At 48.9% G+C, this 23,097-nt stretch overlaps 2 protein-coding genes across 2 annotated transcripts in view; both read left to right on the top strand.

Moving 5' to 3' along the window:
* Positions 1-671: 671 nt before the first annotated feature.
* LOC119093539 (glycine-rich cell wall structural protein 1.8-like) lies at positions 672-11,103 on the top strand. Its single transcript, XM_037216500.1, has 4 exons — positions 672-689; positions 5,468-5,926; positions 6,116-6,289; positions 10,696-11,103. The coding sequence occupies exons 1-4, from the start codon at positions 672-674 to the stop codon at positions 11,101-11,103; spliced, it is 1,059 nt and encodes a 352-aa protein (XP_037072395.1).
* A 6,989-nt stretch (positions 11,104-18,092) lies between these two features.
* Positions 18,093-23,097, top strand: part of cic (Putative transcription factor capicua) — a 69,956-nt gene continuing 64,951 nt past the window's right edge. The window contains exon 1 of the mRNA XM_037216501.1: positions 18,093-18,166. The gene's annotated coding sequence lies outside the window, so the exon portion shown is untranslated. The remainder of the gene's footprint in view (positions 18,167-23,097) is intronic.

Genomic DNA, 23,097 nt, shown 5'->3' on the forward strand with positions numbered 1-23,097 from the left:
TGTTCATTACATTGCCCCATTGGCATCGGGCAGCCTCTGAAGGGAGGCTTTTTAACCGATTGCTGGACAACGTGCAAATAACGAATGCATCAAACATTTCGGGTGCCCTCACAAAATAACTGAGACCCTGTTTTCAGCTGCGTTTCCACCGTTCCATGTAGGCTTCATCCCGGTGATGACAACTGACACATTTTAATCAAGCCTGCGTTAAATGTCAATTTTTTGTTCACAATCGGTTTCTCAGGCATACCGGAGGCCTTAAAGTTTGTATGGGAGGCAACAGAAGTACTCCGTGCCACGCCCAGCCCAATCGCCTGCCGCAGTTGCACACCACTGGAACCGGACCGCTGGCGAGCTGGCGCGGTCGGTCATTTCGTTTGTCACCGCCGTAACTGACCGGACTTTTTCGGACGGCCGCGACTGCCCGGTCTCGCGCCGCGCATTTCTTCGCCGCGTCTTTCACCACCGACATGCCGGCAGCTGCTCCAAGCATACTCCGGGGCCCTTTTCCTGGGCGCGGGGGCGCAAAAACTGGACGTTTGCGGCGCGGCATTTCACCGGCCGCTGCACGGTCGCTGTCCGAAAGTGGACCGAAGTCCGCTTGTACCTGTCGCGTATATAACGAATCGAGGCCAGGATACGGCCACCAGTTGCAGCCCAGGCGCGAGGACATGCAGGCCACTTACAAGGTGAGAGGGCACGTGTGGGGGCGGCTGTGGGCCGCACAGGTTGAAGGATAGTAGTGGTTCTACTTAAAACGATAAATCCGTGGACCGTCGTCATTTGCTTGCGTACCGGGCGCATCCGCCACAAACGCCCTCCCAATATACATCGCAGGCTTTAGATGTCCCACCTATTCAGGTTAAGTTCTTGGTTTGCAGGATGCTCACATAGGATTGACAACTGTAGGGCAACGAAGGACTTAGTGACCAATCGACCAGTTGATTAGTTGACCGAAATCTGATCATATCAGATTTTGATCAGATAGCACGCTTTAAACATTTCAGAGTATTTTAGTTTGATTATTCCATCAGACCGGCAACCGCTCGGTTGGATGCCATAGGACAAGTCTCGATAAATTATGTCCGAATGGGCGTGCCTGGTAAACCACTAAAGGGACAAGACATGGTGAACCTATCCTCCAGAGTCTGAACGTTTGAGTGCGTGACAAGCTGCGGCGTTTCGCCTAGATTGCCAAGAGATCCAGATTGCAATGGCTGCCCGCACTTTCCGTTACAATTCGCCGGCAAAGTTTTGGCCTCAGGGTGGCGAATAGGAGCTAATGCCGCTTAATAATGCAGCTGACGATAATCATGCCAACCAATATCCACCGTCTCGCACGCTGGGAAGGTACTAACGTGACATTTTCTGACGCGTTGGATGGTTCACGGATCGCTTGAACTCGTTGGCAAAGGGTGGACGAAGTGAAAATTTTCAAGGTAAGAATTACAAATTCCTCAGCTACAAATTTCAGTCGCATTTTAAATCAATGATCGGACCATTTGGACGAAACGTTGTGGGTCTTTACTAAGCACCCTAAAGTCAATGCCATTTCCATACGATGACCCGCCCAGCATTATATATTTGTTCATTACAAGCCGATTCTCCTACGCTTGGCACGAGTAATCAAGAGCTTGGTCGCAGGCTGACAGAGCCTGGGCATCAGCTGAATGAAAATGTTGCGCCTCCAGCTGCCCAGCTGGAGCCGCAACAACCAGCCCAGTCAGCGACACTTTGGCGAGCTCACATCTTTGTAACTGATTGCAACTAATCTTACTAGCATGAGTTTTCAGTAACAAGTAGCAAAACTATTTTAAGTTATGGTATGGTATTTTCAAAGCATCTGATCAACATCCCAGGAGGGAGGAGGTGGTGGGGTTAAGCGGCCGCCGGCAAGGTTTTTTTCTGGAATAACGTCTGGCCGATTTTTAGCAAGTTAACGAAGTTTTGACAAGCTGAGTTGAATCGTTTGTACACATATGGCATTTTTTGAAATGTCTGACCCTGGCATCTTGTGACCAGTGGTATGATTCTCGAGCTCAAGCTGGTGGTTTATTGCTCAAAAGTGACATATAATGCTTATTTTTAGCAGAATATAAACTCAGAAGAAATTTGCCTAGACTGGTATTCTTGACTTCATTTATCTGAAACGCATTACGATCGTTCTGCCTACTTTTAAATGTCAGTTCATCCGATATCAAGCAAGGTCAAATGTTGACCTTTGTAAGTAGATGAGATTATTCAAAATTTATACGATTTAAGGTTTAACACGCCCCCGGCCGGCCGGTTGAATGCCCTTCGCCCGGGTAGGGATTAATTTGACGTCCCTGAGATCTCAAGAACGAATAGATCTAGAGACACTAAATCACAGGGTCTGTTGACCTTTACATGAACTGACTAAGGTTAAATTTTTAGGCCCCTAAGCTATGACATTCAGGTCAAATAAGGTCAAATAGGGTCAAAATCCAGATTGGCCTCCAAAGTGCCCCCAGAAGCTAGAAAGGTGTTCTGAGCAGGAGGTCACGAGCTCATTTAAGGTCAGTGACCTTGTTTGATCTTTCGAAGGTCATGATGACCAACATCATACAAGAGTGCCTTATGTTTTGATTTGAGTGAGCGACAAAGATTATACTGAGCAGTATGTTCATAAAAACAAAATGTTGACCCGTACCATTTTAGGCCAGTGACCTGTTCTGACCTCTAAAAAGTCCATGAAAGATGCATAATACGGTTCCTGTAATCAACAAATTTGAAATGGGCCCCAGAAACTATCCCACCCAGCAAACCATAGATAAATAAAACAGGTTGATTTTAACCTTGGTCTGACCTTCGTATCTGATCCTAGGTCAACGGAATTTGCTCATTCAATTGCTGTACTGCCTAAGAAAGTATTTCAGAGATGTATGACTTTGTCTGACCCTAGAAATTGACTTCGCTAAATCCATGGCTTGACTTTGACCTGCCGCAGGTCAGCGATCTTACAAGGTGCATCTAGACTTTTGATACCAGACCATTTTTTATTCAGCTGTTTACATCTATGTAAAATTTGGCGGGGCTACGCCGTGCTGTTCGGAAACCATTCCGGAAAAACCTTTGGGTGGGTCAATTTGATCCTCCACCCGAGCACGTGTTAAATGCACATATCTTTCACCTTTAAAATGTCTTTCTCATGCCATTTTCCATTGATGTGACCTGTTCAGTGCTTTCCATAGCCAAAGGATCAATACAACAATAACCTTCACCCCTCTGACCTGAAAAGATATATCACAGGTCATACCTGCCGATTTTCCTCTAGTGTTCATCTGATAGAGGTTCCCAGAGTCATTTAACGCTGTTTTTCATTGCCGTAGCATACTGATTTCTTAAAATGGCAGGAATGGTCTACAACAGGTTTATTTGACCCATACGACCGGATTTAAACTGTAAAAGGTCAAATTCGCTCTTGTTGAGGTGCACATGGAGGACGATGCTTGACGAACGCTTCCAATGCCCTCATCTGCCGCCTGTATGGTTTCTGCCAGATCCTAGCAGTCAGAGCCAGCATAGACGAGAAACTTCCTGTGCGCTGCAGGCGAGCGTGTCGTTTATGAATCGTTAAACGACCTCAACACCCCTCGTACACTGTTCGTCAGTAATGCACTCGGAAACAGCCCCTGTCACGTTCCGAAACCGGTCTCAAACGCAAGAAGCTGAGGCTGAAACAAAGCCAGATTGGGCCATGAAAGAATGAAAGCTGCATGGGCACATAGGTTACTCCATTGAGGCTAATATTCACTCAAATATCAGTGTTTTCCAAATGCTTTCGTAAGTCGCCAAAAATCTAAACGTCTCCCTCCGCAAAGTTGTGCTCGGATGCTCAACACCGACGCATCCTCACCTGGCAATGTGTGAAAGGAGAAGGAATTTTCCTGTCCATATGGGTACCAAAAGGTGACAGGCTCTACTCACTCATGTACAAGGGCTAAAAACGACTTAAAAGATATACTGAAATAAACTGACTTAAAAAAATGGGTGAGCCATCGATGCATGCTTCACGTGCTACCGCCAAACACCTTTTGCTTCGTGAGTCCTACACGCAGGCCAAACCGTCCCATCTGAGGATGGAAACTGTGCTGACCTGGTCGGGGTGAGGGCCGAAGCTGTAATGGGGCTGCTCTCGCTCAAAATAATATATATTATGTTAAAGGGCATTGGTATTAAGCCCCGCTTTGCCGATCATTTGACATAAGTAAGGAGGGAGAACCCTCGACTCGGCATGCTGGGTTCTTATGCTGCAAACCACTAACCTACTTTAGACTAGGTGGCATTACTTCAGTGAATATATGAAGCAAAAATTGGGATATTTAATGGGAGTACTCCAAGAGAGTAAACAATGGGATATATTATCAGCATTCTCAAAATATTCTCCAAAGGCCTTTTGATATCCTTGTTTAGCCAATTCATCCTAGCATATCGCTTGTTGACCTCGATCGTTGATGTTGATATTGCTGTTGATCGGTGGTTTTCAGCATAAGAATTTATACTATCAGATTAGCAGCATCATTAGATGAGATGTCTCGAATGCAATGAGAAATGAATTTCATTTACGCTTTCTATTATCAGAAGCTAATAAGTCAGGGTAAAATGATGACAACCTCGTCAAGAAGCAAAACCTTAATTAGCGACTGAATATATTGATGTGTGGGTCAGTGGCTGCACCATCAATTTTTGATTTTCTGTGGAAAAAGCAACACAGGTGTTAATTTGTACGACGTTGTCGAGCACTTTCCTCTGCAGATGAGGCCCGAAGATATTTGTGTAAACGGCTAAGGGCATCTTTTTATGTGACACTGGAAGTAACTGACGCTTTCGAGAGGCTCGATAAGTACTTATCATCAATATAACAAGATGCGTCCTCTATGCGTCCGTCATTACTTGATGGCATGACGACGTTTGACACGTCTATTCGTCACAGAAATAACGACAAAAAAGAGTGGCATATCAGGGTAGAACAGGTTTCACATGCTGGCAAGAGTCAGTGACTTTTTTTAGGTGTTACCCAATATCACGGCCTCAGCGACTGGCCGTTGGCGCAACCAGACATCATGCTTTTAACATGTCGAACAACTTTCAGATGAAATCAGTTATCACCAAAGAAATATACACTGGACTGAGCCACTTCGTCAGCAAAGCCGGCGAGCTGAAGAGAATTGTGAAATACATATTGAGCATCTAACGATCAATCGTATGAAAATTATGAAAGATGGATAACGGAGAGGCAAGAAATCCCACACTCGCATCATCCGATGCAGCCTGATGAAAATGATCATAAGCTACGTGTACGTTGTCGTGTAATTCCTCCCCATGCTTCCCCTGTGCGCTCTGCACTTCTCGCCGCACCGTGTGTCTGTGTCACGCGCGGCTTCACGTACCCGACTAGAGACTGACTATGGCCGGCTGACAGACGACCGACTTGTGCGCCCCCCAGGTGCTGCTCGCGTCACTAACCCTGACTGCCGCCACCGACGTTCGACCCGACACCCATGACTTGACCTCGGGTCAGCTGGCGGCCGGCGGCGACCAGTACGCTGCTGCCAGCTCCATCGGCCCCAGCCACGTCAGCGTCGGGCCCAGCTACCCAGTTCACAACTCTGGTTACGGCGGTGGCTACGATAGCGGCTACGGCGGCAGCTACGGTGGTGGCTACGGCGGTGGCTACGGCGGCCACGAGCAGGGCGGCGGCTTCAGCATCGGCGGTAGCCAGGGCGGCTCCGGCTACTACACGGGCGACGGTATTGGCTACGGCAGTGGCTACAGCAGCAGTGGCTACGGCGGCGATGGCTTTGGTGGTGGAGGGTATGGAGGAAGCTCTCACGCGCCAAGTTACGGGCACAGCGGCTACGGCTCCGGCTACACCCACGTGGTGCAAATAAACGACTACGAGGGTGCCGGCGACTATGGCGGTGGCGGCTACGGCGGTCACTACGGCGACCCACGCTACGGATTCTTCCGGCAGAACGAGTCCAAGGGCGGCGGGAAGGGAGGTCGGGGCGGTGGCAAGGGGGGCAGGGGCGGTGGAAAGGGGGGCAGGGGCAGGGGCCGGGGCCGGGGTGGCAAGGGCGGCCGCCGCGGCAAGGGACGCGGCAAGGGCGACGACGACGTGCAGGTCATCTACGTCCGCGACGAGAAGAGCGGCGGTTACGGCGGCGGCGACGTGTACGACTACGGCTACAGCCACGGCCACGTCAAGTCGTACTACGGCGGCCAGCGGCACGGCCTCGGGCCGGGCGACCTCATCAAGTGGGCTTACGTGGGCCGCGGCGGCAAGCACTGATGGGCGCGCTCAGCGCGCGGTTTGTTATCTTATCCCGGGATCCTTCTCCATGAACTCTCCGATTACGACCCCGCGTGTCCTTTGTATTTCCCACTCTGGCTTTGTGGTGCTCCAGGTGCTAGCGTTGCTCGCCTTGCAGCGGGTCCCGCTGTACGCTATGCCAATTTGCGCGTTAATGCTTTAGGAGTGTGTGTGTTGTATGCTGGGGGCCCTTGCCACCGATGACGTTGATGCCGTAGGCGTGTGTGTTGCTTGCTGGGGCCCCTTACCACCGATGCCGTTTCTGGGGCCAGACATCACCGCACGCACAAGTCTCTAGGCCTTGTTTTTGCCCTGCTGAGTACAGATAACCGCAGCTTCTGTCACCTCCTCTCATCGTTTCAGTGGCTTCTGTTCCGCAGGAATTGCATACTTGCTGAACCCTTGGGCCATTGTTTATCTGTTTCTCAGACAAATAGGATCGTTTCAAAAAGTGTGCATGTGTAACCAGTTTGGACATTCTTCTCTTTTCATGCACCACAGTAGGGTTGCAATATTACTGTTAAATTGTTACGCACGAAAGCTCTTCTCAACACCGTCCTTATTCTTGTCCCTACGTCTATGAACTCGCCTTATACTTCCTTGAGCCTCCGATTTATAAAAGCCGGACCGATGAGATCCTAATATAGTGCTACCTTGATCTCCAACCACGTTATGTTGCTTCCTGTGACGCAGTCTTCCTTCAGTGAACTTTCCAATTACACATAGTTATCTTTTATTCCGAGGACTGCCCAGGCCTTCAGGTAGTATGGCATCTCCTTTGGCATTTTTACAACCATGCGACAGTTGGTCTAGCCATTAAGTTTGTATGATAATACGTGATAAGGCCCGGTTATATCTTGAGCTGCGTGAAAACCTTAGAACCTACCAATGTTTTGAAACCCGAAAAGTATCGTCCTTTCTTAGATGTCTTCATAAGTCATGCTTAAAAGCGTAGGCACCATCAGAATGGTTAATATCGCATTCCATCTTTCTCCGTCGCAGTTCATACCTACACCTAGTCCGTTGTACTTTTTAATGTTCAGCCCTAGCCTCTGACTTCCATCCACAGTTGTTGTTGCATGATGCTGTCGCAGTCGCATGGTGCATGATCTTAGCAGTTTGTCTATCCTTTCCCGTGTGTAGGCTACCGCAGATGTTTACGCGTACCCGTGATATCCAAAGCCCTCGAAGATCATCTTTCTCAACGTTGCCTTTGACATTTGGTGCTTCACAAGACGCTATCTTTTTGTTTGGGCTGATATCTCACATCACCATGTGGTACGTTTTCTTGTTAGCACCAAGTGACCAGTCCCCTATTTTGCGAAAGGAAACAAGTTTTAGTTGCCCTTTAAGATGTGTTGAGTGTATCAATGCCTTACAACTTTCCAGGGCGTTTCGTGTAAAAGCGGCATGAAACCTTTTTCTCTTCCGAGATCCCCTGGCAAATTCGGTCCTTAATAAGCGACCAAAACTTAAAAGACTGCTCGTTGCAAGTGGCTTCCTATATAGTTGGCTTTTCTACCAGCAGGTTTTCTTCAGCCAACACATTTCTGAATATTCCACCGCAGCAAAGTGTGCTTTACCAACTGCCATTTCGATCTCCCTTAATCGGCGTAGGGCATAGGCTTACAATTGTTCAGTTATCAGTTTTGTTTTAGCTGCAGCTGCAAAACAAGTGAAAAGTAGTTTCACGTTCTTAACAGACTCCTAGTCTCTGTATTTCATCTGCGACATCGCAGTTTATGTATCACAGATCTGTCCCTGTAACTGAAATTTCTCTGACATAGTCATCATGGTAAACTTGTCCACGAAAGCCCATAAAGTGTCATTCGTCTAGTTCTGCCAGAAATTAAGCAATATGCATTCACTACTGCACAGCCGGTTAGCCGGTTAAGGAGTCGGCCGGTTCTTCAGTCACGAGCAAGCCACGGACTATTTTCCCATATACAACCTTTCCACGACCAGTCTCCCCGCTCACTCCTCTTGGGGATTTGGAAACCACCGCGTAAAGGACACTGGAAATGGGCTAACGGCTGGAGCTCATGTTCGCAGCCGAATCCATTCCAGTGACTCCGCCACTCCGTGTGACTAGCCTCTATTCGGCAAACCTGTCGGTTTGGGGCATTCACGACCAACCGATTCACATAAAACGGCTCCAAGCCATTTCATCCACAAGTGATCTTTCACTCTACGAAACACTAAACGACGTGTTTCGTGCAGCACTTTCCAACAATATTGGAGAGTGTTTCACGAACTGAGCTGTACGGCAGACTTGTTCTGTTAGATTAGACACATACCGATGGCCTTACCAGCCTGACCTGAAGTCTCTTTACGCAAGAAAGCAGCGGCAGTCAAAATTTAGTTTATCTGCGTTGCATGGCAAGCGTCAAATGTGTATCGTCTCGAGATAAGCCTGTGGAAAAGGCCTGTGCTAAACTTCCATTCCCGACCTCTGAAATTCCGTCGCTTTTGCATCACAGTGACGTGCGATCTGTACCCGCGTCGTGTGAATGTGCTGACTCAACGTGTTAGCGTCCGTTTTGTTTTTACTCGACATCGGCAGCGTATTCTCAGCCTTTCTTAGGTACCAGTGCGGACGAAGCTTTTCACAGATCCTCAGCCCCCACCATTGAGCCACCATCTTACATTTCCGAATAGTTTCAACGAATTCAATACGACTGCGTAACCCGTCTTGAAGTGTTCCAACATAAGCACGAGCTATTGCCGGGTCCGGGTATTTGGAGTCCATCTCTCTCATGTCGGGGACTACATCCAGTTCACGGTCGAGCCCGTGGAACCTTTTTTCGACTCCCTTGAGCACTTGACGCGCCAAACATCACCAGCTGAAGATACTGAACATATTAACTACAAAGCATGCGCCCGTCAGGTGTCTTGGAATTTCGTTTCCTATCATTTCAGTATGTTATCTGCATCTCTGCCATGTTTTTGTGCTGTCTCAACTTTTTGTTTCACTTCTGCTCAAGCCCACACAGACTTTCCTATGCCATTCTTTGGTGCTATTTTTCATGAAATATCTATTTTAAAGTGAGATAACGATGACTACCATTTTCTGTTTCATGTCCGTTACCGCCGGGTCTCTACACTAGCGAGCAGAACCATTCACTGTCTTGGGTTGAGATCATTGCCTTCCCACAATAATTTTGTTCTGGGTGTCCAACTCCACCTTAACAAAACCCCGCCTAACTTAAAAAATGCATGGGCCTGCCGTGGCATTGCTCACATAGTCATCTTTTTAAAGGCGTACAAGCTCTTTTGGGAGAAACTCTTCCTCAGAGTATTCCTCAGCCTCCTCTATGTTTAACCCCATTTATCAAATATTCTTCCAAACCTTAAAACGGGAAACATCTATGTTGTGGATGAATTTTATTGCCTTGACCGCAAAGTTGATAAAGAGCTTCATGTATAATTCTAACACTACTTTTAATCATATACACAGGCCTGTCACAACAGTTTCGCATTTAACCACGTTTTTTGACCCAAAAACCGCAAATGACCCATTTACAGCAGCATCTGAAGCTGTTAACAGCATTGAAAGCCCTTCACTGATCATTTTTTTAAGGTCTGCTAGTCATGGCTGCCAGGTACCAAAACTTAAGCGCGAGTCGGATCCTGCTATTGACAGCGTTGAGCGCATGAATCCTGCTGCAATGTAAGATCGCGCCAATGACGTCGACGCGCCTCAGATGCAGTAGCTTATGTCCAGTGTACAAACCCTGCAAAAGCCCGTACCAAAGTCAATACTTCATCAAGATGTTGCCACTGTCGCGTGCATAAGTGGTAAGGCCAGCCGTTTATACGCCCAAAACTGGTTGGAACACAAGATTTTGTTCGCTATGGAGCATATCGCGGTCATGGAGGTTGCAAATACCTGTCGGTGCATAATGCGTCTTGTCTCGCTTCGTGATTGTCGTATGTCTGCAAGCATGGCGTGACCGATCCACTGAATGTATTCTGATGGCCTGTACAAATAAGATGCTTGGCCTTGTTAACGAACGTTAACGACGGCGTTTGAGTTCTCGCGGCACCCGCCCCGCCTCATCATTGACTACGTGCGGAGAACGCGGGATTCGAAACGCGGTGGTCTAAAGCGTAATGGCTTCTCGGGACGACTTCACTTCCGACGACTTCCAAGTTAAGTGCAGGCTCTTCGATTCTCGACGCACGTTCAACGATCTGTGGGTCTAAGCCGCAGCGGGAGTCACACTGACGTTTCTAATCGACATGACCATTGACGACACATCGTCCGTGCCCTGCCGCGCCCGCCGCCGTCACCATGGCAGCGCCGCGGCTGCTCGACCTCCTCCACTCTGCGCAGCCTAACGGCGCCGCCCCGTCCCCAGCTTGTCACCGCGCTGGTGCTGGTGGCCTGCGCCGGCGCCGGCGTGAGCGCTCACAGCGGCGGCTACAGCAGCCCCAGCAGCGTCGTCATCCACAAGCAGGCGTACGAGCAGCCCATCCGTACCACCTACCACATTCCGGTGCGGCACTACTCGCAGCAGCCCGTGGCCTACTCCGAGACGTACGTGGACAAATATGGCAAGGAGCAGACGCGGAACAAGGTGCGTTACGAGCAGCAGGTGCACTACAGCCTGCAGCCAGTGCACCTGCACCAGACGGTGCAGCACGACGTCGTCACGGTGCTGCTGCCAAAGAAGCGACGCCGCGGCCACGGCGGCGGCCACCACAGCCACGGCGGCTACCACAGCCACGGCGGCTACCACAGCCACGGCGGCTACGGATACCACTGACTGGTGCGTTGGTACCACTGCCGCCGCCGCCGAGGTGGCGCAAGGTGGCGTCAAGGGTGCGTCAGAGACCTGGCGAAGGTAGAAGGGGTGACGCGTTCCGGCTCTTGACAACGGGTGGGAAGGAGCGGTAGGGAGGGGAAGGAGCGCTCCTAGCATCTTGGATGGTGTCAGTGCGCAAGGTATTATTAATGAATGTGGCACAACGTACGGTGTAACATCGGTAGAGTGTCATATCAATTCGGTGCTGCGCGCGTGACGGTCAAGGCATATGACAAATTCCATCTGCTGATGACACTGGGAAGGTCAACAGGCCGGCACTAATTCGATTTGAACAAGAGGAAGATATTGTGTACATTGACCCGAGGTATCCAGCACGATGATTTGCTTTGGTCCAGCTTTATGCCCGCAGAGAAAGCCGATCGATTGCGTTTTTCGTCGGCAACTATGCCTTGGTTATATTCTTTCCATCTCTGTCTATATATTTGTGCGTACTTTGATATTTTACACATGTTTACCGCTGTGAAGATGCTCTCTTTCCCACAAGATATCCGATTAACGGTTTGGAATGCGCTGCAGCTAGGCTGTCATCAATGATTTGCGTCTACAAATGACAATGCTCATTTATTTGAGGTAATAACACAAAAGCGCTTTTAGTTCGTACTCTCATTTCACCCTGTTGGCTCTACTCACCATGACCCGTGTTACAGCTCCCACGCATGAGGTGTGCAGCTCACTGACCTCTCACCGTAGCACTCAGGAACAACGCTATCGTGTAGACTGATGAGAAGGCTTCGCGAGTGTGCTTTTGGAGTCGCAGTGAGCTTGTCCGGAGCGTGAGCCATCTGTGCGAGTGCTCAAGCTGCTTGTTATGTTTTATTTTGAATGTGCGCGTGCACGCGCGTGTGTCACATATGAAACGTGTGACGCTGGGCGTCAGTGGAGCTGGCCTCGCTTGAGTCTGACAATGGGCTACAGATGTTTTGTGTGTGCGTGGGTATAGATGCGTCCTATTGGATCTAGATGCCTGCGATGGATTCGCCTCAGATCAATACAAGGTGTCCTCATAGTACATCAGCGTCTGGCATCACGTCTGGCTGCAAAGGTGACTGGAACCTCATGTGCAGTAAGAAAGGCCTGATTAAAGCTTCATTTTGGACCACGTGTTTCATGAGCTCCAGCAATCGGTGGCCTTGTCATTAGTCCTGCAGGGTTAAATGTGCCTGAATCTGACCAAATGAACCAAGAACCATCAGACGAGTTTCTACGCATAGCATATATTGTGTATAAATAGAAACGTAGTCCTGACGTGTGCATATGTCATACATCAGAGAACGAAACACACAAACTTACATGTCTCCACCAACCACGGAAACGCGTTATGAAAAGACGACCTTTACTGCATAGGCCTTTCCCAAAGCGACATAAAAAGGACGTCAGTGCACCGTGTGCATAGGTCACACGTGAGTATGGCCTGACGCGTGTGATGGCCTAATTCAAACTCGTCTCCACGGAACATGCCTATGCCAAGTCGCGCGCGGACCCAGAGCACCGCCTCCCCGCCTCAGCGACACACCTGACGCGGGCGACGGTGATGGCGTCCCGGCGGCAGCAGCTTGTCCAGGAAGGGAATTAAGGTTGGATATGTGAGGTCGTCACTGAGCAGTGGCTGCGGTATGCAATTTCTGCAAGCGCATTTGTGAAATATCTGATCAATTCCAGAAGAAAGCCATAACAGAAAAAGTCAATCGGCAATCCTGCAAACTACGCGTTGAGCAAATCATCACCTTTCCCTGTTGATTATACAGTACGCTACAATTGGTCTGCCAAATTTGGTGGTAGATTGCTAAAATGAAAATTCCACATTCGAAGACATTGAAGCACGCAACATATATGATGAAGTAGGTACATTTACAGTTACTGGTGTGCTATTTGAGTAGAAAAGACTGCTCTAAACAACACATTTTCTTTGCGATAAGGATATCAGTACGTCATTGTTTGATTGCTTCATGGAAAGTTTGTATGACAGCACTCACTTGTAGTTCTCCAACTTCCCAAAAGGTGGCCCGCGGCGGTACTGGATGTGTGCTGAACTCGTATCGTTAGGCATTAGGCATGGTTACGCGCTTGTCCTTTGTCTCTTTCTCGAGGTATTCTTGTATATCTATTCGGGAGTTTAAGATGCTTATTTGTACTCATATACTCGGTTATAGGGGCATCCTTAAGCTAATCGCTTACCCGTCATTATTAGGTAAAATGTATGGCGACTTACATTATGTAGCGCAAAACGTAATTTGGTGTTGGGAAGATGCATAGCGTGCGCAATATCGTCTGAAAGCCATGTGACGGCCTGCTACACCTGGAAACGCTCATGGACGTCAGATATGAACGACTCGACAATTATACTTTTTTGACCTTGGAAACCGCATGGCCAGTAGAATGGTGTGGACTGAAAGACATCAGTATGATATCATAGACGACCGGATAACCTTGAAATAGTCTGCACAAAAAAGGGTGTGCGTCTTCGCGAGCGTATAGCTCACACACTGGAGGGTTTAAGGTCTTGAGGAGGACAGGGCTGTGGACTGTACCAAATTATTTTCAAGATGGCTATTTCAGTTTAAAAAGCACACAAGTGTGGAACACTTCCTTAAATTACATTCAAAAAATTACTCATGGAAACGTAAATCCCTAGCTGCATTACAGATTAGGGTTGACATTATGTGACACGGAGATGGTACATCCAGGTCATCAACCACTGCGCCACCATTGCTTTCTGCACTCACCTGCAGCGTGTCTCTCCACTTCTGGAAGCATTGAAATGGCCCAATGCTGATGTACCAATATGTGAGGGTGACATGGCTATGCTTCGCCGATCGCCGACTCAGTCATATCCGCCCGAACGCCTGCCAGACTCTGTTGTTCGCGGCAGCGATGTGTCCAGTCGGAGTACCCGGGCCACCCCTGCTCAAACTTGTGCAGCCGTCACGCGCGCGAACGAGAGTTGACCTCCAGCTGAGGTCGGGGGGGGGGGGGGGAGGGGAGGGCGAAAGTGCGACTGACTGCGGGAGAAGACTCAGACGTGGCTTGGGAAGGGAAGCTGACGTGAGCCCTAAATATCGCAAGTGGTGGGCACGGGCGCTAGAATCAGCAGGGTTAGGGAGCTGGTCTCCAAAATTTATGAGGGTTTTAAACCGGCCCTATGCAGAGATCATGTCCCACAAAATAAATTGGTGAAAGGGGCTGAGAAAGGAGAATAGGTAGACTTATCCTGAACATACAAAAATGGTCCTTCCTCCCAGATCTGACGCAGTGTCATCTCAAAGTTGGAGGAGGACCTGGCGTCCTCAACTGGAAAGGAAAGCTACACTTTTATGAACGTTGGCTGGAAGAAAATAACCCCCAAAATTGGTGTGGGTCGCTGCTAGAACTGCTCACCAACCCATACGCCTCCTGGGAGCAGAGCACGGATCCACCCAGTTTGGGAGGTTTCTAAAGCCTGGCATGGGGTTGGCAAACGGAGCAGATGATGGCCGGAACGAAATGCACGGCGTAGCCAGGCGTGCAGTATACATTCCTATAACTAATTTCTACATTTTTCTACGGCCAGGTACACCAGCAATCGAGCGAGAGACACCCAATGTCACCTTATCCGAAACGCATCTCCGAAACCATGCACTTGGCTGAGATGCAGCGGACTCTGAAGCACTCACGTGTCAGATTGTCGCAATCAGGAAATATCCGAAGTATTTACAGATTCGCAATAACTTGCTCAGAGTCACCAAAGACAGATGTTTTGGACACTGATTTTGAATACCGCCTGATCAAGCAGTTTGCATGGCATTACCTGGCAACTAATGCAGCACAAGTTTACGGGATTACGCTTCTTGCTGCTGAAGGCCGCATGAGGCTACGGCCAGTGGTGGGAGGATCTTGGAAAGCGAGATGGCTGGGTCGGACCGGGTCACTCAAGTTGAAAATCTGTATCATAGCTCAAAGATCTATGCTCCCTCGATTTGTGGCCTCGCTCGTAATGTTGCTATCATGCCTTTCATCAATCCACTCATCCTTCCCAGCACAAGATTTTTACAATGCGGCAGGAGAGTAGCTTCTTGTTTAGTTGGGAGAAGGGCCTCAGCCCCTCTGAACTGGGCTCCCGCCCGGCCCCAACTTTGAGACGAACGCGGGTCATGTCCGGGGAGAGTCCCGTTTGCTGGCGTGTTTCGGGCAGACCGCATCATTTCTCACTGGTCAGTGCCCGCACCTGATTAAGCGAAATCACACTCCTGCGATAGGATTTTTATGTAGTTAAGTACTTTAGTTAAGTTAAGAACTAAGGTCCAGATTCGACATCAGGCAACCAAGACATAAAGCAAGGGCTCACAACCTGTTGATGCATGGGAAGGCATCATGCTGCACAGTTATGCACATGTTACTACGAGGGAGGTCGCATGCCGCGCAGCTATCCCTAAACTATCAAAAATATATTTACATAGATAAGACAGTAGTATTAGCCTTATTCCTCGGAAAAACCAGGAGAATGAAAATACAGTTAGGTTGATACTTCGGCCAAACGCCTTTCCTCGAAACAGTAGCAGAATTCTAGGACTTCTGAAGGACTTCTGAAATTGTTTGGTTGAAATTGGAAGGACTTCTGCTATTGTCTCGAGAAAAACGTGCCGCCGAAATATCAACCTAACCATATCTCCTTTCTCCTGATTTTTCCGAGAAATAAGACTAATACTACTGTCTTATCTATGCGACTAATGCTCCTCGCTAATGCACTGAACAACTTACATAAAAAAATATTTAACTCGTGTGGACCGGCCTGACCCGACCTGGCCGACCTCTGCAGGCTGTTTCGCTTGTGATGCCCATTTTAAAAGCGCAAGTAAATATATTAAAAAGAGGCCAAGCGTGCGTTGTCGGATAAGCATTGCTTAAAGTTATCGGACACTTAGATTGGCGTCTCTCAGGTCTTCTCACACAGCCAGTGTGGTCTATGAGCTAGAGATGCAGGCCACCACTCTCCGCACTCGGCGGCTGAACGCTCTGCTCTCCACGCTCTGCTCTTCACACTCTGCGGCTGATCGCTCTGCTCTCCACGCTCTGCGGCTGAACACTCTGCTTTCCCCGCCCTGCGGCTGAACACTGCTCTCCACACTCTGCGGCTGAACGCTCTGCTCTTCACACTCTGCGGCTGAACACTCTGCTCTTCCCGCTCTGCGGCTGAACACGCCATTTACAAAGCATCGACGGGGGGGGGGGGGTCCTAAATCTGGAAAGTGCGTTCGTGTTCGGGGTGCCAGCCTGGAGGCGTTTCGCTGGTTAGGTGACACCAACCATAAACACAGAAATGTCGAACTGTTGAAAATCTGTGATGCCAACACGCATTTAATTCATGTTGTTTATGCATATCACAGGGTTGTCAAAATTGACACTTAGAATGAAACACAAGTGAATTCTTACCTCTTTTTGTGAACAGGATCGTACAAGCAGCTGATAGGTCCAAAGAAGCGTTCTTTAAATAGAGCGTATCGGGCAATATAAATAAAACGCATGATTAAACTCTTGGCATCTTTCTCGCGTCTTAGCAGTAAATACCCGTGAGAGCCACTACAAATGGCAACATAACTTTCTAGTCAGTACCTACCTGTTGGGACTTCCTGCACGGCTGTCTGTCTTGACCAAAACATAATTTGACAATGTTCGATTTCTCTGAAGCATTTCTAGTGTTCGGTGAATCTCTGGCATGATTATAGTCGTTGCATTAAACACCATTGTTTGATATATCTGAAATAAACACCATGTTTGATATATCTGCAATAAACACCATGTTTAATATATCTGAAACCAGCCGTAATGGATAACGAATATTCGACCTCCAGCCATCTACAGGTTGTATACATTTTCGAAAAAATGCTTGGGGGATAAATTCGTGCATCAGCCCATACAGCCCGTGACAGACAGGACTAATCTAGACAAGAGCGTGAACATTGACGCCTTAACCTAACCCGCGGTGCTCTCCGTTTGAAACGCATTTAGCTTAGCAATGCGATTTCGTTTCACATACTAAGGAAGCTAAAAGCCAAACGGTCTGAGTCACTATCAGCTAATCAGACACACACACACACGGCCAGGGAGCTTTTTAACGAGACCTGAGGCGGTCAACAGGTCTTTCAATATGGCGTGGGACACGTCCAACATTACTTGGGTGGGTTCGCAGAAGCTACGAAAGGCCTCGGCACGAATAGTCACGGAGGCAGTTCGTGGTACGGAATCCGGCCTGGACCGTGAAGCCAGTCAAAGGGCTGTCAGGACGGCCAAGAAACGACGCAACGGCCATGGCTCATGTGCCACGAAATGGTTGCCTTGGTGAGGACTCGCTGGTGAGAAATGCGCGTGCTTCATTCATTCGCTTCGTTTTTTTCACGATATCACCCTTCAGAGTTGGAAAAAGTCCTGTGCGACTTGTGGTAAACCTGTGCGGCTGTGGTAAAACGGTAATTGGGTTTGCAAGCACTTCGAGGCTGTACGGCCAGAATCAGCTGTTTCGTGGCCGATCCCAGCTGTAGTAAACATCGTAAGAGCCTACTCCAAGCCAATCAAAAAGCGTGGTATAGCCTACCCGTAGCCGGGATCTATTGTAAACCAATCCGAAAGCTTGTAACAACTCGGCTGTGAGACGGCGCCTCATCCACCAATCACATTGCGACTTCTCGCGCCCGCTCCTAGAGCTGCAGATATTTCAACATTTGTATGCAAGCCCGCTTGGCAGCCATTAGCAGTAAAGACCTGATACTCAGCGAGAAATTGACAAGCTGGAGTGATCAATTTAAATTAAATTTTCGAAGCTGTGAATTCAATTGCCAAAATCTCATTCACATAGTCGGAGCACGCCTGTTCAAAACTCAATCGCCCTGGAGATTCGCATAAATCCGGGCCCTCTACTAGCCCGATCCACTCGTCTCATTCAGGAATTCCCCACAAGTGAGGGAGCGGATGGACTGTGCGAGAGGGCTGTCGTGAATTTGTGAACAGAAATTGCGAAGGCTTCTGAATTCTGGTGAGTACAATGCTAATTTTCCCTTTGAAGATGCCTAGTAGCGTTATGAGCTCTTACGTGTGGCAAATGCTCAACGCAGGGAAGTTTCTTTGTTCGTCGGTGCCATGCTGCCCTGGGTGGCGCAGGCGATTTTGAGCTCTAAGGAATGTGGGTCGAAGAACTGCCATATGCCAGCAGCCAGTAAAAATGTTGTATTCTTCAGAAGTGTGCCGAGTCCTGTTGTGCTATACTAAAAGTGTATGCCTGTCTGTAAAAAGAAAGTTCTGTTGCCATTCAGCTCCATTTTCCAACACACTGACGTCGTCCGCCCGGTATGTTGCTAAGGGCCAACTAACGCACTCTTCAGGAGAAAATGTGAACTGCTATGTTTGCGTCTGCAGGTTACGGCCGCGAAGCGCGCGCATATCGAGTCGTGGAATTCATCATCTTGTACAGCAACTTAAACTTTGTAAGCACAGACTCTTAAGGTAACGTTTGTGCCGGATGAAGTTGCCTCACCGTCAGCGAAATATCCTATTTTTATGATTTCGATCGGCAATCCCTATGATATAAAAATATGGCCGGAGTGCGTTTGTAGACAGCTTGCCGCGGCGAGGCTACAGTCAGGTCCGCAGCCGGATACTGTGAGCCTCCAAACGGTTTATTTCATGTCCAGCAGACATGATTAAATGATACGCTCCGTGAGATTGCACCGGAATGAATCCCGCTAATTAAAAATCAGGTGCTGGTTTGGCTCATCTCTGAACACCTGTCATTGTCCAGACTTGAAGATATTGAATGCGACCCTGCAACCCTGCTTGTAGGATTGAGTTGGCAGCAGTTGTTCACGGTTCACGCAATAAAGCAAAATAAACAACAGTACTGAAAACACATGCTGCTCTTGTGACTTGATTGTACCTCAAATCCACGGTCAGCGACTATGCTGTTTAATGGCTGTCGTCGAAACGTGACAGTTTTCTTGCGGTATAGCTTTATTGGGGCTATTACTCCGGAAGAAAGAAATCAAGCCCTAGATGTTCGTTTCTAATTGTTTTAAACCTGTCCTTTAAATGTTTGGATACATATTTTGGTTTCATGCAGTAACGTTTTCAAACATTTTGTAATTCACCCAATTTGAATGCATGGCGCCTAATTAAAAATGACTTCAAACTCCCGGGAACAAAGCCAATAAACAAAAATCCTCGTCGCGCATTTTTGGGATCCGAATACTATTGCTGCAGTGCAGCGTGAAATAGACATCACGTGACCTGACGTTAGTCGGGTTAAGCGCTGAAATTATCAACAACGAGACGGACACAGTCGCACGATGTTTCATTGAGATATGCGCCAGAGTCCAAGTGAGTGTGGCTGGGTGACCAGGAACCACCTTTCTGAAAGCACGTCAGCTGTGCACTCTGTACAGCCCGGCTAGAGCTCGAGGTGTCACTTGGCCAGTGAACTCTGCACATCCTACACCGTCGTGACTGCACTGTGCGCCCCTGAACGTTTGAACTGCACACTCTTCAGACGTGTATTGGCGGCCCGTCGGCGCAGAACTTCTCCCTTTCGCCGCCGCGCCACAATGGATTCTGTTGTTCTGACTACCGAGTCCGCTACCGTTCCGGACACGCGGTGGTTGTTGGGAGGCCGGGGGGGGGGGGGGGGGGGAAGGGAGAACGGGGTGGGGCGGGGCGGGTCCGGGCCATCACGACCACGTGCGGAGTGAGTCCCCGACACCGTCCTGCGCGACCGACCTCCGCCGCCGTGAGGACCGGCGAGGGGGCGCCACCTGACGACGGCAGCCCGCCTCTCACGCCTTCGGGGGCGTCCTCCATCGGTGCGGTGGGGCGACGAGAGGTGCTGGCTGGCACGAGGCCGGGTGACGGCCGGCCGTTCGACGCCCGCCGACTCGGTGGCCCGACACGCGCCTCGGCCGGGCGCTGGCGCCGGCCGGCCACCACCATCAGATGGCGCTGCAGGTGTGCTGTCTCCAGCCGCGTCGTGGGGTCCGCCACACCGTGGCCATTCTGGCAGATGCTTCATGGTCGGGAAGAGCACGGGCGACTGGGTTGAGTTGTGACGTCATCGTGAGGGGAAATATTTAATGATTGACTGGATGATGCAACTTACGGAATCACCCGACCAAAAATCGCTTCAGAATGCGTATCAACAACCAATGGCTGGCTAAAGCCACTGCCAAAACGTTATTACTTTCCGTTGACGGCTGCTCGCGTAGAACCTACTTATAGCTAGCACAGTGTCAGCGAAATAAGGAATTATTTCCAGACCGTTTCCATCTAATGCTTTATCTATGATCAACACTTTCATAATCAGCGGAAACGTGCCATTTATGGAATATTTAAGCTTGAAATCGGAGGTGAATTGGAATGTGTATGCTACAGCTTGGAATGAATTAAAGGTGATAGCCTTTCAGAAAAGAAAATGTCGTCATTTCGGCCACAACGACTAGCATTTGGGAGCAGGTCTCAAATAGTTAATGATAAAGATTCCCCCTGGAAATTTTTCTCTCTTCTTCCGGACTACGAATAAGCATGCAACGTTTATGTGCACATGCTCTGCAAGGAACACATCTCGAATAAATATGTCCGTTGTTACGTGCATACTTGGCTTAAAAAGGCGATGGAATTGATGCTGTGTTCATCTGTGTGTGTGTGGGAAATGCTCATCAGCCGCTAGAACCTATTTGCAAGTCATGTTCACTAGTCACGATTCCTCTGCATGGAAGAGTGATGCCTGCACAGGAGTATTTTATACACCCTCTGCAATGAACGTCAAGGGGCTAGTTAGTAGTCAATGTCACTGTACGTGCCGATAGGAAGTGTTCCATTGGAAGGGCCGCCATCAGCGCGCTGGGTGGCGGCGAGCCACATTCAGATGTTTGAAAGATCCTAGCCAAGCTGATGCTGCGAAACGTGGGTGCACTGTGTTACTGCTGATGCCATGCTTGTAGGCCTCCAGGCAGCCATCCGCTAACATTTGACTGGTGGATTCGGCCGTATTTTGTTGTTCGATTTTTATTGCGCTGAGCCCTGACATCGCTCCATCAACAGCCGAATGAAGAAGATTCTTTGACGCAAGAAATTGCGGATTGGTGGATTAATTGGTGGTGTTTTTGTCACTCCGACTGCCACGGATGTCGAGTGACGACTGCCACAGATGCCGAGTGACAAGGCTGTGTGCAAAATTCCAACTCTAAGCGGGAAACGCCAGGGCCACATCAAGCTCTTCCGCTGAGGCGCGCTGCCTGCACACACCGAGGCTGCCACCATCCGAAGTTCAATACATCATCGGCGCTTTTCGTTGTCAGCGTTGTTAAGGGCTGCCTGCATCTTTCAGGCCGGTTAGATCGAATGACGGATTCTGCACCTGACCCACTGATTGATTCTGCACCTAACCTACTGATTGATTCTGCACCTGCCCTACTGATTGATTCTGCACAGACTGCATGTGTCGGTGTTTCAACTGAAATAGGCAGGACCCTGACCCTCACCTGGTGAGAGGAAGGAGGATGCTTTGCGATTGCTCTTTCTGAGGCGGAGAAAAACCGGGAGTGACGGTGCTGTCGAAGTAAGCGTAGGCGGCGATGGGCTGATTGCTCACGTTTCATACAGATGTGCCCGGCTATGCCAGGTCACTGAGTGGGGGATGTTGTTTTGAAGGGCGTGGCGTCATGAGGCCATTCTACGCCAACGTTTTTTTAATGGTTTATGGCTGCTCATGTTGACTAGAAGCATTTAGGTATTCCGTGTGGAGCGATAGACTCCAAACAGCTCCTTGGTGGCAGGTCGGTGGCATGCGCAGGAGACGTCAATGACCCACTGGTATCTGGTTTTGCCTTAGATGGTCTCTAAACGCCTGAAGAGCATTATGTTGTATTCAGACTACGATTTCATCTTGCTTCTCAATATTGGTTTTGGTCGTGGAAAACTTAAACTTGTCGATGTTTTGTTCTCAAGCCTTATTTGTGACCCGGAGTGCAAGGTCACTTAATGCTCTAAATGGGGCGAACCGGACGCCGTTGGATTCGCAGGCAACAAGTTACCCTTGGCGTTTAATATACATTGAAAATGCAATGTGTCATACAGGGCGTAGTTTTGCGAAGTGCGTTGCGGGCGGGGCATGTACACTGAAAAATATGACACCTGCCCCCAAAATTCGCCAACATACTGGTCTCTCTCCGAATTTAATTCGCTTTTCTCTGAAAGCTAGGAAGTGGGAGAGGTGGAGCCCAAGTTGAGGAGGCTGAATATTATGAAGATGATTAAGGTGATGAGGGTGATGAAGATGTCAGAATGACAGGCAGTGGTATATATTACAACAGCTAGTTCCTGGCGAGAAACTGAAACATTTGGCCGAAATTCAAGTTTTCATTTCCCAAGAAGCGGTGCTGTATCCCGTCTCGCGCGCAGGCCGCTGGGTGGGGCGGTCCGCGGAATCTTATCGATGACAACGGTATGCTTCTTTTCGGTTCAGATCTACCCCGCTACGCATTCCAACGCTACACAGCCACAGATGACAAGTATTAGGCGGCCTTGACGGGTTTCCTACGCCAGGGCATGGAACAAAGGTCGTGAAAAACACGGCAGTGCTGTTGGGTCACTCCGGCCGTTTTTGGGAAGCGCCTAATCTCTTAAAAATGAAAGTGCATAATCTCTTAAAAAATAATCTTTGCCTAATCTCTTAAAAAAAACAAAACAGTCCAATCTCAGAATCTACCGAACGCTTATTTTACACATAAGTGGACGAAGCCAAGCGAAATCATCTACGAAATCGCTTTTGGCAGTAAAGGTCAAGGAGCGCGTGAAAAGGATTCCGTGAAATTGCCTATTTCAGTTGAGTATCTGAGCTCTTCATGACGATTTCGGCAACAAACCAGTCTTTACGGTTCATGTTCGTCTGGGCTGATCCAAATGATCCTGATTATGAGGGAT

This window comes from Pollicipes pollicipes, unplaced genomic scaffold, assembly GCF_011947565.3.
Source record: "Pollicipes pollicipes isolate AB1234 unplaced genomic scaffold, Ppol_2.1 Scaffold_4002;HRSCAF=4701_pilon_pilon_pilon, whole genome shotgun sequence".
NCBI classification, from domain to species: domain Eukaryota; kingdom Metazoa; phylum Arthropoda; class Thecostraca; order Pollicipedomorpha; family Pollicipedidae; genus Pollicipes; species Pollicipes pollicipes.